General features: G+C 38.4%; 1 protein-coding gene across 2 annotated transcripts in view; it reads right to left on the reverse strand.

Moving 5' to 3' along the window:
- The window catches only part of PLCG2 (phospholipase C gamma 2), a 72,174-nt gene that overhangs the window by 48,131 nt on the left and 7,229 nt on the right, over positions 1-16,814 (reverse strand). For both annotated transcript variants that reach the window (XM_057401930.1, XM_057401929.1), the window contains exons 2-8: positions 10,134-10,274; positions 7,339-7,432; positions 5,929-5,976; positions 3,575-3,659; positions 2,756-2,839; positions 1,296-1,339; positions 804-876 (exon numbers count right to left, since the gene is read on the reverse strand). In XM_057401930.1, coding sequence (XP_057257913.1) covers positions 804-876; positions 1,296-1,339; positions 2,756-2,839; positions 3,575-3,659; positions 5,929-5,976; positions 7,339-7,432; positions 10,134-10,274 — 569 coding nt within the window. The remainder of the gene's footprint in view (positions 1-803; positions 877-1,295; positions 1,340-2,755; positions 2,840-3,574; positions 3,660-5,928; positions 5,977-7,338; positions 7,433-10,133; positions 10,275-16,814) is intronic.

A 16,814-nucleotide genomic window follows, 5' to 3' on the forward strand; every position in this document is an offset into this window, starting at 1 on the left:
ATATACTTCCTCTGCGAAGTCTAAGGGAGAAAAATAAGATCTCCACCTAAGTACCTTTATAAAGATTTGAGGCCCACAAAATACACACTACTATAATCGCTATCATTTCTAAGTGCAATCTGAACTTTCTTTTAATACAGCGAAATACAGAGAAAAAGAAAGTAGAAAACTTATACAGGAAGGGTAAGTCTCACTTTTCAATTATATATGCAAACCTGGAGGGTAGCAGCACCTAACAAATAATGCACAATCCTCTCCCATGGTGTCTATGCTAAATAACATTAGAGAAGACTGTAAAGACACAGTTCCAATCTCCATCCATACTTATTTGCTTGCTGACATGGGACATTGAACTGGCTCCATTCAATAGAAAATCACCTTTGACTGGAAAGTAGGCAGTCAGCTCAGCTTTTTATGTAAGAGCTGCTAAAATGAGGCCATGGCCAAGGCACTACCCCTGATGTACCTATGATGACAGCTGTAACTAGGCCAGGCTATCTTCTTTGACATACATCTAGTGTTCATTTCTATCCTTGTCTGTTTATCTACATGACTAAATGGAGATCAGTTAAAACCTTATTTACTTTGTCCTCCCTCTCGTCCTCCTGTGCACCTTCAGAGTCTTTACATAAATGAAAAATAATAGTTCTTATGAACTTCAGTGGCAACAAAGTATTTGTAAGGCCCAGTGTCACAGCTGACATTAATCATATTCTATGACACATCACATTTCTTTTTAATGGACACAGAATGTGCTCAACAACCTCAAGAAAAAGAACTCGGAATTACTGCAACATTCTCACCTGCTGCTCACGTAGCAGGAATCTCTGGAAGTCATGGAGATGAACTGCTGAGGCATCTGGACGGTCAGTATTTCTTAAAAAAAAAAACAAAAAAAAAAAAACAAAAGGAAAGTGAAGGAAAGAAATAAGAGAGCAAGTGTCACCAGATGTTATAGCAGAAAATTACAACAGATTTATATCTTGGGTTTACAGTATAAATGTGCTGCCACCACCAAGAAAGTTTTTACAATGTCAGTAGGATATTGTAATATTGTATTATCTAATTACTGTATTTTGAGCTTTTAAAGAAGCTTCCTGGATTCCTGATGTACTTTTGAAAGTGATTAACTGGGAAGAGTTAAGTACCAAAGTTCACCTTCCTGTATGCAAAAAGCTGTATCATTTCATTTTACCTACTAAAGCAGCAGAACACAAAAACAGTGATGTAATTAAAAGGCAATCCTGCAGTGTTATAGAGAAATGTGGAAAAATAATACAAATTAAGAGCCTCACCCAAGAATGAACACAGAGGAATCCTTTTTGAATTCATCAAGAATCTTAAAACAAACAACAAAGGGGGAAAAGATAAATAATAAAACAATATGCAATTTTCTGTCTAATTTCATCTAATAATAACCATTGGTTTGAGAAGGGGAAATATATGCCTGTCTCTTCTAGAGAAGCTTCACAGAAGTTGGCAAGATGCATTTTTAATTAAACACATAGGAAACATACTGCCAAGGCTGACAACTGCACTTCAGGCCTTTCAGTGTGAACACATGCAATGCTGAGGCAAAAACTTGCTGTTGATAACACACCTTCTATACACAGACAAGTTAAGTTTCTTGGGAGCTTTTATTGTTTGATATCAAAAAAAAAAAGAAGGAACTACTTATTACCCATTACATTTATTCACGTGAATATAAAACCTACATTGCTTCCAGCTTGGCACAGCATAGTTACAGATCACAGGAAACTTACCAACTGGCCCAAAGCAGTTGTTGAGCAAATTGAGGAGTTTCTTTGAAACGATGCACAAGGGATGATAACAAGAGTTTAAGGAAGTCAGATACCCTCTTTACTTGGCGTTTCACTCTTCAGCTTTTTCTGCTTAAGCTAATTAACTAGACTTTCATGGCCAAAACTAAAACCCTGACAGTAAATGGAGACTCTTTATTACTTCACAATAATTTCAGCATTGCTTTTAAACAGCATAACAAAGCTGTATGCAAAAGAAACAGTACTGACTTTGACTACTGAAGCTTCTATTTTAACAACTAGTTGAACAACAACAAGCACATCATCAACAGACATTTATGCAAGTAATTTCAAAATCTGCGTTTTACATAGATTTAAAGGCTTCCTGACTTTCAGAGTCACTAAACGTATGCAGTTTCCACCAGCTTCATGAATCTGTGCAATGAATACATGGAAAGAGTAGTCAGACAGTTGCTGAAATGTTATTCCTCAGAATTCCCACCTCCCAAGACCTGTCTGATGCATGTCTTGTAATGGACTCACCACTCATAATCTCCAAGCATGAGAGAAAATGAGAACAATTGTTGTTACTTGATGCTCAGGATAAATCTGATTTACAGAATGTTTTAGCAATAAAAATATTAACACAAGTATGGAAAACCCTTGTTCCTATCAGTAGAAGGGCTAGCCAATTAAAAGACACTCTACATCCTGAACAAACGCACAGTTTCAAGTTATTCCTAAAAACCCCATTATACATGTGCATATCTGTACTGCCAACACACAAGAAGCAACACAAATAACTGAGTCGTTATCTTAAGACAAATTGCTGACGGTGACTTATCCACACTTCAAGAACAGGACTATACTCTTTTTCTATTACAAGAATGGGGGGAAAAGGAAATCAGTAACTAACAGAAACAAAAATAATCAGCATTAACTCTATTCTGATCAAGCACTTTAATAGTCTGAAGACTACTTATGAAAAAGCTTACCGATTTCTGTTGTTCAAACATGATTTTCTTGTAGAACAAATGAAACTGTTCAAAACTAAGCTCTTCCTTATGAGCACCTATTTCCTACAATAGAAAGCAGCACAGAGAGAAATTAGAATTCCCCGAACTGCATTTGCAAACAGTAAACAAGTTACTCTTACTCCAGCTGCCACCCTCTCATGCATTCTATTTTACTCCATTTGTCTTAACCCCTTAGGATTTTTTTAATTTAGTTATTTTTTTAAGAATACAAAAAAGTAAACATATTGTTGGTTTGTAACCTAGTGCTCCCAGCCCACATCTTTAGCCTTGCATTTTGTACCCTGATTCTGTTTCCACTAAAAACAGTGAAGTAGTGCCCCATTTAGTCATTGTTAGCTGGAGCAACAGAAGCAAGAATGTATGCTTTAAGGGTGGAGAGTTGGAAAGCAGGAAAAGGTGGGGATATTTAAAATTCCTGTAGGAATGGAAATGACTTTCAGAGGTTACTCATATTAGCACAAGTTGGAGTGAATGATCAAATTGCGAAAAAAAAAAACAAAATATTCTTTTTTTTATATATATTAATTTTAAAAATAAAACACTTTCCTATGCACTTGCACAGTATCAGCTGAAAATGCAGTGCTGGCTTTGGTCAACCAAACAATGAAAAGAAGGAACATTTATGCCTATATTTTCTTATAGCCTTGGATATAGGCAGAGCCAAGCTGAGAAATTAACTGATATAATTTATTTAACCATACACAGTAAGAAGCAAGAATATAGGCTGCATCCTGAAAAGAAATAACACCAAACAGATAGAAGTTATCAGGTAGTTACCGCAAATTTATCCTTCAAGAACTTCATGCTGCTCACTTTGAAGTTTACTTGGGGAAGGACAGTTTTCAGCTCTCTAAGACTGATACTGAGGAAAAAATAAGGGAAGGAAAAAAAGTATATCAAAACTCCAGAGTCCTGCTGTATCTAGTCAGCTACTAAGATCTGCTATCAACCCTGTGAAATACTCTCATTTCCATTGTGTAGAGAGGGAAGGAGGCAAAGCAAGAAGGAACTTAGCCAAAGTCCATGCCAAAGCCAGATTAGAACTCAGGAAATTCCTGGCTTTCCACCTTGTCGCCAGACCTCTGGAAAAAAAACACTGCTTTTAGGAGCAAGAAAGAGCACTCTGTTTGTACCCTAAACACCAAGCACAAGCAATTTCCTCAGGGAAAACAAGTGTAAGCCAAAACAAAGAACTGGGACTTCATCAGCACTGGAAAAAACTCAGCCTGTGAAACAGGACTTGCCTGGAAGCCTAACCTTTACAATTAACCTCCCTAGAAACTGCAACACTAAACACAATGAAACTCAGCACAAACTCCTTTCCTGAATTTTTCTGAAAGCATGAATCACCTATCAAGAGAACAGAAAACTGCCCTCCACACAGTGCAAGCCCCCCTTGATCCTAACTGGACTGCCTGGTAGTGCTGAAACAATGCTAAAGCAACAAATGAAACCCTTTCAGTAGACCCATACTGTCAGTCACTGCTCTACCCTAAGATTAGCTTTTGCTTCATGATCCCCACCAACATGTCCCTACTGCAGGGCTAGTTTTCCAATACATCAGGAGGTATAAGCCAATATCCCATAAAAGGATGGTACTTGCGCCTTCACCATTCTGGCCAGTTTAGGAAACACTGCTTTGAAATGGCTCCTCAGCTCACACTAAAGCCAGGTGCACAATGCCGCAAGCTGCCTGCAGAATGGTGTTATTTCCTGCAGTAATACAGTCCTATTCACACAATGAAATATCATACTTTATTTTGCTTTTAGGAAAAGGCCTGAATGAGAGGAAACACATGTACTTTTCTATACTGAATTACACCTTAGAATAAAATGCATGTTGCAGACAAAGAGCAGAATCATGGTAAAGTAACAGATGTGAGAGAGGAGGGGCTAACACTCTCCCCAGTGTCGCATGGTTGATAGCAATGCTAAGAAGTATGCAGCTGAATCCACTGAGGTAAAAGCAAGTCTCCTTCGCTGTTCGAAGAGCTACAAACCCACATCACACACGGACCTGACGCAAACTACTGAAACGCAAACATATGCAGCTGCACAGCACACTGGGAGCTATAACCCATGGGACTTCCTTCACATGAGAAGCACCAGGTCAGAGGTGATTCTTTGACTTGACTATTCTAATATTGTGCTTGAATATGTGGGAAAGAGACAAACCCATTTAGCCAGGCCAACTGCTTAAAGATAAATAAATAAATAAATATTTTGCCCTTATTCCAAACCATTAACTTGGCTTCCTTCTATCTGTACCCTCAATGTATCTTCTGTATACCAGTAGCCTCCTTCTCCTCTTCCCTAATATCCTCAGTTATTTCTTCAATCTCCTCTTCCTCTTAATATTCTGTTCTGTTCTCCTCAAAGCTCTGACTCCTGAAGGAAAGAATTCAAGTTATTGCTGGGACAACCCTGTCTCTGGATATATCTGACACTGCTGCTGTGACCAGTTTCAAGCTAGATACCATGCATACCAGCCATGTTCAGGCCATGCTAGGACTGAAACAAGGCTAATTACTAAAACATCTGCCATGATCTTTGGCAGCCCATGTTGAACGTTGCTTATGCACTTTCATTGTTATGAATGCCCAAACAAGCTTTTAAAAGCTGGTTCCTATCTGTCTACATTAGAATGTAGTCACTCCAATGCACACATGGTTCAGTAATGAAGGAAGAACTGGCGGCACAGCTGCACAGGAATGCTCACAGCAGGTTATACAGTCCAACCTGCTGGGCTCCAACTTGGCTGAGAAAGGGCAAAGACCTCTATGAAGCAAACAAACTAACATGCCTGCACAGATGAGCTTAATCTCTACAGTAAGACTGGAAGAAGACAACTCCCTTCTCTCATTCTGGCACGTTAATTCTAGGCAAAAAAACAAAACTATATATTTTTCATCATTTGCTTCATTATACCACATGCATGAACATGAGTGAGTGCTATGAACACACTGTGTTTAGCAAAAGGCAAAACTCAAGTTGTTAAAGCAAGAGCAAATACTATTTTCAGGGCTCTTATTTCACATATTAGACAAAAAATATTTATTGCTTTTCATTCATGTTAGAGCCTGCAACAAAAGTTCACTAAAAACATACTGAACAAAGAGAGAGCTTCTTACCTGTTCCTTCTAGTTTGATCAACAGAATAGATCTGCTTTCTCAGCCAGCTTGTGGAAAAGAGGGAAAAAAGAAAAAAGGTTTAATCTAAGAATTATAAAGAAAACACAGCCAATGAATACCAAAATCCACAGAGGAAATTCAATGGAAATACTTAAGAGTCATAAGATACATCTCTATAATAAAGCAAAACATTTCCAGTGTAGCATCTAATGATTCAGCCACTTTTATAACAAGTCTTTGTAAATATATACTTTTCTGCTTAATACTTTTTAAAGCCACATAAACAACACAGGAAGGGTGGGCAGGATAGAAGCAAACGAGCAACCAGAAGCTGTAAAAATCTAAGTGGTAAAGCAAGACAAAACTTCAGCTAATATAGAGTAACTCCATCAAGTCAAGATTTATGCCAGCTGAGGCTGCTGGCTCAAAGATATGTTAGATGAATAAAAATTAACAATAAGGAGGGAAGGAGTTTAGAGAATCCTAAAGAAAATCCTCATTAGAGTGTGTGTCCCTATTAGGTGCACAGCAAAATACTATTAGCAGCATTAACAGTAAATACACAGACATGCATATACACAATTTTGATCTAAAATGTCACTAGTAAAGCTTATCCTCAGCCTCTACAGGAATCACTCTGCTACACAAACACAGCCTGGAACCCACTAGCACTTTTTATAGTAGCCTGCTGCATTACCATGGAGTAGATGAGAATAGATAAGAATACTGTCTCCCCAGCTGGAACAGCAAGCAGGTAAAGATAATATCAATGTCAAAGCCAAAACTGGTCAAGTAGCAAGCAAGAACAGGGTATATCCTCACAACAAGTAAAAGCAGTGACCACAAACAAAAATGTCAGCAGTGATAAAAAGCGATCAGGTACAGAGATAGTGTTAAAGAGCCCTTCAACAAAACTGGCACTCTCAGCATAAGTAGTTTCACGTGCAACTTCCTATGAAGCATTAAGGGCGCAGTTCCACCATCATATGGCTGGATGCTAAAAAAGATAGCCTCAAAAAAAAGCTCATTTTCAACCTGGCTCTCTGAGTCAGCTGGTCACATTGCCATACAATGCATTTGGACATCTACTAAAGCAAGCCTACTGTGACTGCATAAGACACTTCAATTTTTCAAGAAGTCAATGCACACTAACACCAGCTATTTTTGTGATCTCATTGAGAGACTTTTGGTTTGGTGTAGGTATACAAAGTAAAGTAAATTGCAAGTCTGCATTAGTGGATGGAGCAGAGTGGCATTCCAGAACACATATATAGCAAAATAGACAATGAATTTACACATGAGCTTTTCTGTGTCGTACGGTAACTGGAGAGTAGTTGTTTCTTTCAGATTTTCCACTTCCAATTCCAAAGAAACGTCAAGTCTCATGAATTGAAAACATGTCCACATACCTCTCCGTGATCGCAGGTGTGGGAGCACTAATGACCTCTTGATACAAGATATTCAAGCCACACAGCCATTTATCAGCATCATCTTTAGAGTCAGCTGAAAAAAATAATACGCTATGAGAAATGTTGAAACAAAATCAACACAAAACCAAGGCACAAACTTGGGATGTTTAGACAAACCCTAGTATGTAAAGTGGTTGATGAATCTTTCTCTTTAATAAATCTCATTGCATAGCTTCACATCGCTAATGATAAAATTAATAAAAACAGCATAAATTTGGGGGTAGGATGTTAACTCTGGAAGCTCTGACAAGAAAAAGACCTTCTTTTAGAAGTCTGTTTCTCAGGGTATGCAAGTTTCAGTATTTCAGCACAGAGACTACAGAAGTGCTGGTGAGCTCCTGCAGTAACACAGTCAAATTCATTTTCTTTTCTCCTACCTCCCAGGTGCCAAAAGCCCAGGGACCTAGATGTAAAGCAGCTTGAAGCACACAGCAGAACTCAGTGTGGTGTAGCATAAAGCTAGTTCATTATATTCCAAGCAACCAACAAATAAATTGTAAAGTACTGGCTTTTGATCGACAACCACTTCATGTCTGTCCTAACCTTGCCTTTAAACACAAATTGTTCCAGACTACACTTAGGCAAGAGGAAGAGGAAGGAAGCAATGTACAAAACTGGTGTAGCTTATAGAACACATTTAATACAAGTTTAAAAAAGGTCTAAAATTCTTTACCCAGCCAAACACCGGAAGCCAGATACATCTTCCTCCCAACCTTACAAATCAGTTTATCACTGCCTTGGGTTTTTTAGGTATAATTTGCTTTTTCATTTCCCAAACCAGAAGAGTCCTCCACATCATTTAATGTGATCACATTTGATACTGCTTTGACCTAACACAACCAAGATGATGAACTTGGTGTGCTGGGTATAGCCTTCCCTGAGGAATACCACAGTTAAGCTGAAACCACCTTTTGGGCCCTTAGATGAGATGCTGTCATTACAGCCTTCAGCTGGGAAAGTCCATTCTCTTTAGCATGCTGGTTCTAAAATTTCATGAAGGCATTTTCAATTAAACCAGTTCTGAAAAATTATTTTCAGCAGGAACTGTAATCTGTGCAATTCTTTTAACTGCCTTCAAAGCAAAACAGTTTCTCAAAAGATGAAGGTTACATTTTATTTAAACATACTTTCAAACAATGCTTTATTCCCCAAGGATGAAGCTAGAGCCTAGCCTCAGCTCCCCATGGAAATGTTTTCCAGTTTGTTACAATTTCGGAAAGAACACTCGCTACAACTGCCAAACCAATTCTGCTCCCAAGACAATTCTGCCCTTTATGACAGCTACCATTCCCCTTAAGTAGCAATTATTTTATATTGTTTTAAGAAACCACGACAAAACACTTCCTTTTCCTTGCTGATTTCCCCCTTAGTTGAAAGTTATAACACGTTGTTCTGCAGTTCAGCATTACAGCAACATGTCTCACGGCACCAAGTGTTTCCAAAGCGCTGTCAGAGGCCTGTTTTGAGAACAGCCATGGAAGAGGGATGGAGATGGAGGTTAGGGGAAGTCAACCTGGCACAGTTGCATTTAACCACAGCCACTTACTGAAAATCTTCACAGACTTCAGCCAACAATGGTAAAATTTATTTAAAGTGAAAAGCCTACAACGGTGGATTAGTCATGAGCAGTCTTTAATTTCCAATGCATCAGACTGCAAAAAGAAAGTCTTCTAGTACTGCAATCTATTAATTCAATTTTAAAAAGGCAATTTGAGCATTAAAACACTTACAAAACACTCCCCTTTTCTCCCCCATTAAGATTTTGCAATTAATTTAACTATTTAAATGATAAGTAGCTCCCACTGTCCTGTGCAGCAACACGCCCCTTCAAATAAATGGGCTGTATGATTCTAAATAGAGGATCCATCACAACTATTTAGAAGATACTCTAGTAAACTCCATTAGTAGAAAACTGTATTCAGCCTGCACTGTAAGAACTCATATCCTTTTTAATTTCAAAATTAAAATTTTGGGGTTGTGTGGGGTGGTAATCTCACCTGAAGTAAGAAGTGCCCCAACCCTTTCCCTACATACAGGATCAACTTCCCTGTTTCACAGAGAACTCTTCATTTTCAGTTTATCACCTTCCACTTTTACTTATGGTCCCCTAGTAAACCTCTTTTAGAAGAGGTTTAGTATTACTAGGTGATTAGTATTATGCACACACCTCAAACTAGAACTTCATTTTTCTCAATTAGTTTCCAGTTGTTCATAAGCGACAGGAAAGTTTCTGTGATACAGCTGTATTATAACTCATGACTATTGTTTCCAGAACCATTTTGGCCAGACTGAAAACGCCAGGGCAATATTCTGGCCAACTGAAAACAACAGCAAATGCATTGCTGATATGTTGACAAGTTTATTGGAGATATTTAACCAGCAAAGTCTACCTTGCTAGAAATGACTGTGCAAATCAGAAACTACACTCACACAATACACTGTCTGAAAGGAAGTGGTGTTCCCTGCCCATGGCAGGGGAGTTGGAACTAGATGATCTTAAGGTCCTTTCCAACCCTGACTATTCTATGATTCTGTTCTATGATTCTAAGACATTAGAAATGCAACAGTTCATGGATGTGAAGGGCCGAGTAAAAGGTGTATCTCCAGACTTTAAACACGTGGTGCACTCCTGAACTGCACAAGTCAAAACCACAGCCCTCTCTGCATTATTGTTCCATCAATGTACTTGATTTGTTCTATTGGTAGGTTTAAAGAAGAAACAAGAAAAAAAGTACCTGCTAAACTTAAGGTGTTGAGGACAAACTGGGTACCATAAAAAATAGTAAAGCAGTGTTCTTCTCTTTGTTTCGCTTTGCAACGCTCAAAGTCCTTTGAATTCTTTCCTGGGCGAATTTCTTTTATTTCCAACAGATCCACTGAAAGGGAACAACATTCAGTCAGTTAAACTGCACTTACATTCCAACAGAGCCTGATACAGTAAGATGAAGAACTCAAAGCATGCATACATATATGAAATACCTCTGTATATAAACTTAGAGATTTTTATTGGTCAAGAAATGCAAATTACCCCAGCTTTATCATTTCACTGTCACCAATTATCCACAGACAAAGTGTATACACATGGCCCCTTCAGGTTACAGAAGACAAGATTCCACAAATGGCATATACTTCAAGCAAGAGATTTCCAATTGCCATGACAACGTTTCAGGGACAAAAAAGAAAAGACACAACTTCCAATTTACCCACCTAAAAATTATGCATCAGATCTTAGATAGATCTTGTCAGCTAGTCAGCTAGTATAGTCAGTGGCACTTGTAAGAAAAATATTTGAAGTAGTAATATAAAGAGAAAAACCCAGCCTAATAATTAAAACATTTCAGTTTTTTCCTGGATAAATGACAGAGATCTCTTTGGCGTTAACATAACGTGTTGTACCACTTTCAACTTGCTGCTTTCTACAGAACACAAGTACGTATTAGAGCAGAGCAGATTGGGAGCACTGCACAAGCACATTCTTTCTCAAGGCAGCTCCCTTTTCAACAAACCCTTGCTACATGGCCTACACAACAGGAGTGAGGCAGCACTGAAATAGAAATATGTGCACTCTCAAGATAAGATACTTATTAGAAAAACTGAGGAAGTGGTTTTGTTCTGCCTGTGGACCAGACAAATAAACAGCTCTTCCCACTTTCGGACAGCCTTGACTTATGAGCTACAGGATGAAAAAAAATATTTCATGGCTGCTCGTGCAATGTGTTTATCAGACTTAGAAAGATCCAAGGAAAATAGCTGAGGGTTTCTGTCTATGCATTTAAGAATGCCACAATATAACCCGTTTTAAATAAGCACCTCATCAGAAACAGAAGACAGTTAATAACATAATGAAAAAGCAGCTCTGCTACCAACGAGTGAGAGCTCAACACTGGTTAAAGCTCCAGCCTGTGTAATGCTGGGTTTCTTTGATGCCAACATGGAAACGAGGGACAGACAAGCAAGGAAGTTCATCAGTAAAGTCCTGATAATAAAACATTGATTCATCTTGAAATTTCTTATTCTCTGCAAAGTATCCCAAGCCAAACTTTCCACCAGACACTCCTTTCTCCCAGTCATTAAACAACTTACATTGGAAAAATGGGACCTCAAAGGTTAACCAAAACCAATCGTAGGACACAAGCATTTTTCTTAAACTTACTTTTCCACGTGTAATTATCTTCAAGATAGACCTTTACACATCTCAACCTCCAGGTCTCAGCCACCCTTTCAAACCATGAAAATATCTCCTAAGATTTGCGTATCTGCTTGGTCAAGGCCCCTAAATTCAGATGCAAACTTCTAAAATAAATTCATGACATGACCATAAATGATCAGAAACCAAAAGCTCCTTCCGATAACTCTAATCCTCTTACCATCCAAAGTCTCACTTAGATTCCTAGCAGTGTGTCTGAATATCCACCTGAAAAAGATGATAGGCTGAGAAAGATGGGGCTGTTCAGCTTGGAGAAGAGAAGCTGCATGGAGACCTCATAGCAGCCTTCCAGTATCTGAAGGGCGCCTATAAGGATGCTGGAGAGAGACTCTTCATTAGGGACTGTAGTGATAGGAGAAGGGGTAACGGCATAAGATTTAAACAGGGAAAGTTTAGATTGGATATAAGGAAGGAGTTTTTTACTGTAAGGGTGGTGGGGCACTGGAATGGGTTGCCCAGGGAAGTTGTGAATGCTTCATCCCTGGCAGTGTTCAAGGCCAGGTTGGACAGAGCCTTGGGTGACATGGTTTAGTGTGGTGTGTCCCTGCCCATGGCAGGATCATAAGGTCCTTTCCAACCCTAACTAATCTATGATTCTATGATCTAAGCCCACCAATTCACATTAATATCAGTAGAGAAGAATCAGGACGTAGAGACAGAAAGCACCCAAACAGAGCGGGAAGGACCTGCACGGCTGCAGAAAACTGTGCACCATGCTGGCTCATTCTAACAGTGCGCAAGAGTCACCTCCTCTGCTTTCCCTTCACTCAGCAAATCCCTGCTGAAAATACAGTTGTAACTTCAGATCAAGGCAGACCTTTCACTTCAGACTCCTATAAATCCACACACATGAACACCACACCACAAAGCCTCCCTCAAAGTATAAACTATAAGCAGCAATAAAACAGATTTCACAACCTGCGTTGCTGCTGTCATTTCAAGTAGCTCTTACCTCATACTGACCTCTGAAACAAACATACTTACTCAATGTCTTCCCCCCGTTACATATATATTCACTGCAGTTCTTTTCCTTGCATTACAACCATTCAATCCTACCATCCCATTCTCCTGTGTGAACATATGGTATATAAATATAGGCACAAGCATTTTTGTATGCACAGGTTTCACACTGGTAACAGTATTATCGTTTCCCCAGCTGGCCTTTGAAAAAGAGATTACTACACCACAGTTGTTAAACATTCAGTAAACAGAGACAACATACTATGGATGTCCTGCCAAGTTATCATTACTTTTACTCAAATAATACATGAAACAGATGTATAAAACACAAGTTTTATTAAACATTTAGATTTTTACAGAAAGGAAAAAAAAAAATAATACATGTTATAATTTCAGAAAATTAGTGAAAACTACCTGCATATATTTTAATGACATTTTATAGTGTCATTTAGGATGCATTATTCTGTATTACTGAAGGAAAAGCCAAGGCAGAAAAACAGAGAGGGAAAAGACACATGTACAGCAAGCATAAACTTTGGCCTGGCGCTCAGTTCTGTCTCCCCAGGTAGTCTGGAGTCATCTGCACCCTCCACACAATGCCCACTAACTCCAGAATGGCTGATCCCAACTGAACCAAGAAAGGAACAGGCCAGGAAAGGCCACAGCATGTTTCAGACTCAGATTAGTACATCAGCTGTACCAATTGAGCTGTTACGCAGTTACTGTGAACTTTTCATAGCACAATCTGTCACTGAACAGTTAAAATGCAACTTCATGTCTGTGCCAGAACTACAAGCACATCGCCTCTATCTTCTGACTGCCTTGCACTAATAGAGCCTTCCTCTTTCTCAATCCCACATGCTAATTGCAGAGCTGTATCCTGACTAGGCTTTGCAGACAGATATTGCTGGGCCCTGATACACCTGAAAAAAGGCACAGACCTGGGCATACGCAGTTTGCAGTATCAGATGAAATTCAATATGCTTTCAGGTGTGATTTCTGTAAAACAGTGCGTTTCCAAAGGAAGTATAAATCAAAGTATGCCCTATAGAGAAGTTGACTCACACCCGGCAAGACAAGGATGACACTGCCAACGCATTCCATCTCCAGACAAACAGTTCAGAAGTCTAGTGTCACTCTGAAAACCTACAATACCAGCTTATATTTCATCCATTCTTTCATGTGGTTATTTCCACAGGTTAGAAGGGTCTCCTTGGCAGCCTCATCAGTCACCTGTTGATTCTGACAACTCCCTCAAGTGGCTCTTTAACAAGACTGGACTCCAAGGCACTTTGAATTACCATTCAGTTTCAGGCTCTGATCTGGAGGTGCAGTATTCATTGTAGTTCAGAGCTGCTGAACTTGAGCTCCTGCTGTTGTGTTGTTCAGCAAATCGGTTAATTCACTGCATCATTACATTACTACATAGCTACTTTTCAGAGACTGCACAGATTAATTGCTCAGTGACTTCCAGAGTGCCTGTTACAGCTCTTCACTGCCATAAACTTAACAATAAACATTTGGCACTCCACAACTCCACTGATCTCCATTCAAATAAGCTGGCTGCAGTTGCATTTAGTCAGATACTTATAAGTTTGAATTCCTGTTACCTTTCCTTCAGTTACACCTAAAGGCAGACAGTAAAACAGAACCTGACGGCTTAATAGAGCAACAATATACTACAGTCCTTCCCAGTTTGAGCTCTGAATTCAAGGGGCCATACTTACCAAATAGCTATTGATTTCGTATTTAAAAAATTAAAAGGCACCTTCATAAAATGAGATTAGAATAGGTAAAATTTACATATGTGCCCAATATCAACCACATTCAGGTCCATGAAGTTCATTCCTGCCCCTATTCGCTGACAGAAATTCTGGTTGTTCTAAGATAGCATTAAACATTGCAGAACTGAGCTGCTAAAGGGAAGAAATAATTTGAAAACAGCTAAAGGCTACACACATTCATTTTTTTCATTTGACCACAGAACTGAGCTCTACATACTCAAAAGAAGACTTACACAAAGATCCCTTGGGTAACAACCAGAGCACAGCAATTTCAAAACAGAAACAGGTGAGTTTTAATGTTCTTTTGAACAAAAGAACTCCACAAAGAACACAACGTGGATTCACTTGTGCAATGACCTCCCGATTTTTAACGGTATTCAGAATACAGAAAGCAAATGTGAGTTAAGTTTATTTATTAGTATTGTATGTCTGAAACAATAAGGTAATTCAGACAGAAATTGTACTACCAGGAAAAAATAAACTACCAAAGTCACTACTGGAAATTCGCAAGGTCAGGTCTAACATTCAAGCCAAAAGGAGCACTCACTTCACTTTCCTCAGCAGAATATATAGATATGCACCACTTCTCCAAAAAAGGTATAGATGCTATAAATCTTCATACCATCTTATCCAAAGGGAGGGTGGGGGAGTGCTGTTCATTTTCCCCCATAGAAGAAGTTCACATTAGTAGAATTGTTAATGCCAATTAAATTACTTAGCTGTTTAACCTATGAAAAAAAAAAAAATAACCCCCCCATCTATGTTAAAGAATGCAAGCCACTCCCATAAATAGTCTGTTAGAGGTTAGTTTTTTAAGTTTCCCAACGTATCTGACAGCCAAAACGATGTGCAGAACCAAAATTTGCTGTCTTTGGCAGGTCATTTTAGAAAAGATTTTAAAAGCCAAATTAGCAAAATTTAGTTTTAGGGATAAAATTCACTAAATACAACAAGAAAAAAGATTTAAAAAAACCCAAACCTTGTTAGCTGGAACAGCACCGCCTGTGGGAACATACATAAGGCTGCCATTACATTAAGTTATACATCCCTGCATTTCACCTCGCCCTGTAAATTTTATGTGGCCTCTTATCAGGTCATGTTATCTACACAACTGTATTATAGATGCACTGCTTCTCCAATGAGCTTTAATCATTAAATATCCAGGTGCCACATTTTACAGAAACTAGTGATTTTTGCTTGGCAGCGTAACACAATCTGAAAACACAAACACAGTGCAAACTTTCAGATCAAGAAAAACCAGAGCAGCTCCCACAGGCTCTAATTCTACACATTTACTAGGTACGTGCTTGGTTTCCATTCACTCCCTTGTTTAATATACCTGTGAAACATGAAAATTCAACTTGGTTTCATACTGGAGTTTTTTTTCTTTAAATCACATTCTAGAGGACAAATTCTGTAAAATCTCTTTTCAGCAGGAGGAAAAATCTCAAGTGAACTTAACCATCTATGATAACTCTTTTTCATAGATTAGGCATAAGATCAGTAACAACAAATGACTTTTGAGATGGCAAATGTATTTAAAAAGTGGGCCACAGTCATTTTGTTCTATAAACTCAGTAAAAACATTACAGAAAAAAAAAACAAACAGGAGAAGAGACAATGTGAAATTAGCAGTCCACGTTAACCCTAAAATAAAACGTTATGCATTGTCAGTCGTATCTTTCTCTTAAAAAGGGGTATAAGACAGCTCTAATGCATTAATAAAGTTATGGAGTGAGGAAAATAGGAATGGTTACTGTGTGTTATACCTAGCCATACCATAAGCATCCAAAGCCTCAATTTAATTAGCCTTTATTCCTCTGCTTCATAAGTTTGCAATTACATTGACAAGAGGTCTGCATCTCTGCCATTCCCAAACACAGGTGTCTCATCCTCTGGGAAACAAAAAGTTTTCAGACTACATTAGTACTAACACATCTATTCCCCTTTCTCTTTCAACTTCACCTATACCCTAACCTCTTGCTCTGCATATACAAAAAGTATTTTAACAGCTGATATATAAACTTTTCCTAAACATGGTCCTCCAATGCTTTAAGCCTACTACTTGTGCGCTTAAATGGTCACTAGTTGCTTTTTTTATTTCTTGAGTAGTCTGCAATGAATCAAACACATCAAAAAAAAAAGATAAGTGATCTTACTTTTCCAAAGCTTAAGGGATTAAATTATGCTTTAAATCATTTTACAAAAGCAGACTGCCTCTTCATATAAAAGGCAATAAAAAAGAGATAAATCATCTTGCATCCTCAACAGAATCTTCCTTGAAACGCCCATGCTTGTATTACAGAGAAACAGACACTTGCACATTCAAAGGATTTCTCAGAGCATAAATTCTCCTGCCTGTGAATCACCACTTAATGCAAGGATTCACAGAAGAGTATGAAGAAACTCATACATTTTCCAGTGACTAATCAAACTCTAATCACCACAAACTTTCCCTTAATAAT

This window comes from Pezoporus wallicus, unplaced genomic scaffold (genome assembly GCF_028554395.1).
Source record: "Pezoporus wallicus isolate ANWC-B61680 ecotype Strahan unplaced genomic scaffold, APGP_CSIRO_Pwel_v1 contig_7835, whole genome shotgun sequence".
Taxonomy (NCBI): domain Eukaryota; kingdom Metazoa; phylum Chordata; class Aves; order Psittaciformes; family Psittacidae; genus Pezoporus; species Pezoporus wallicus.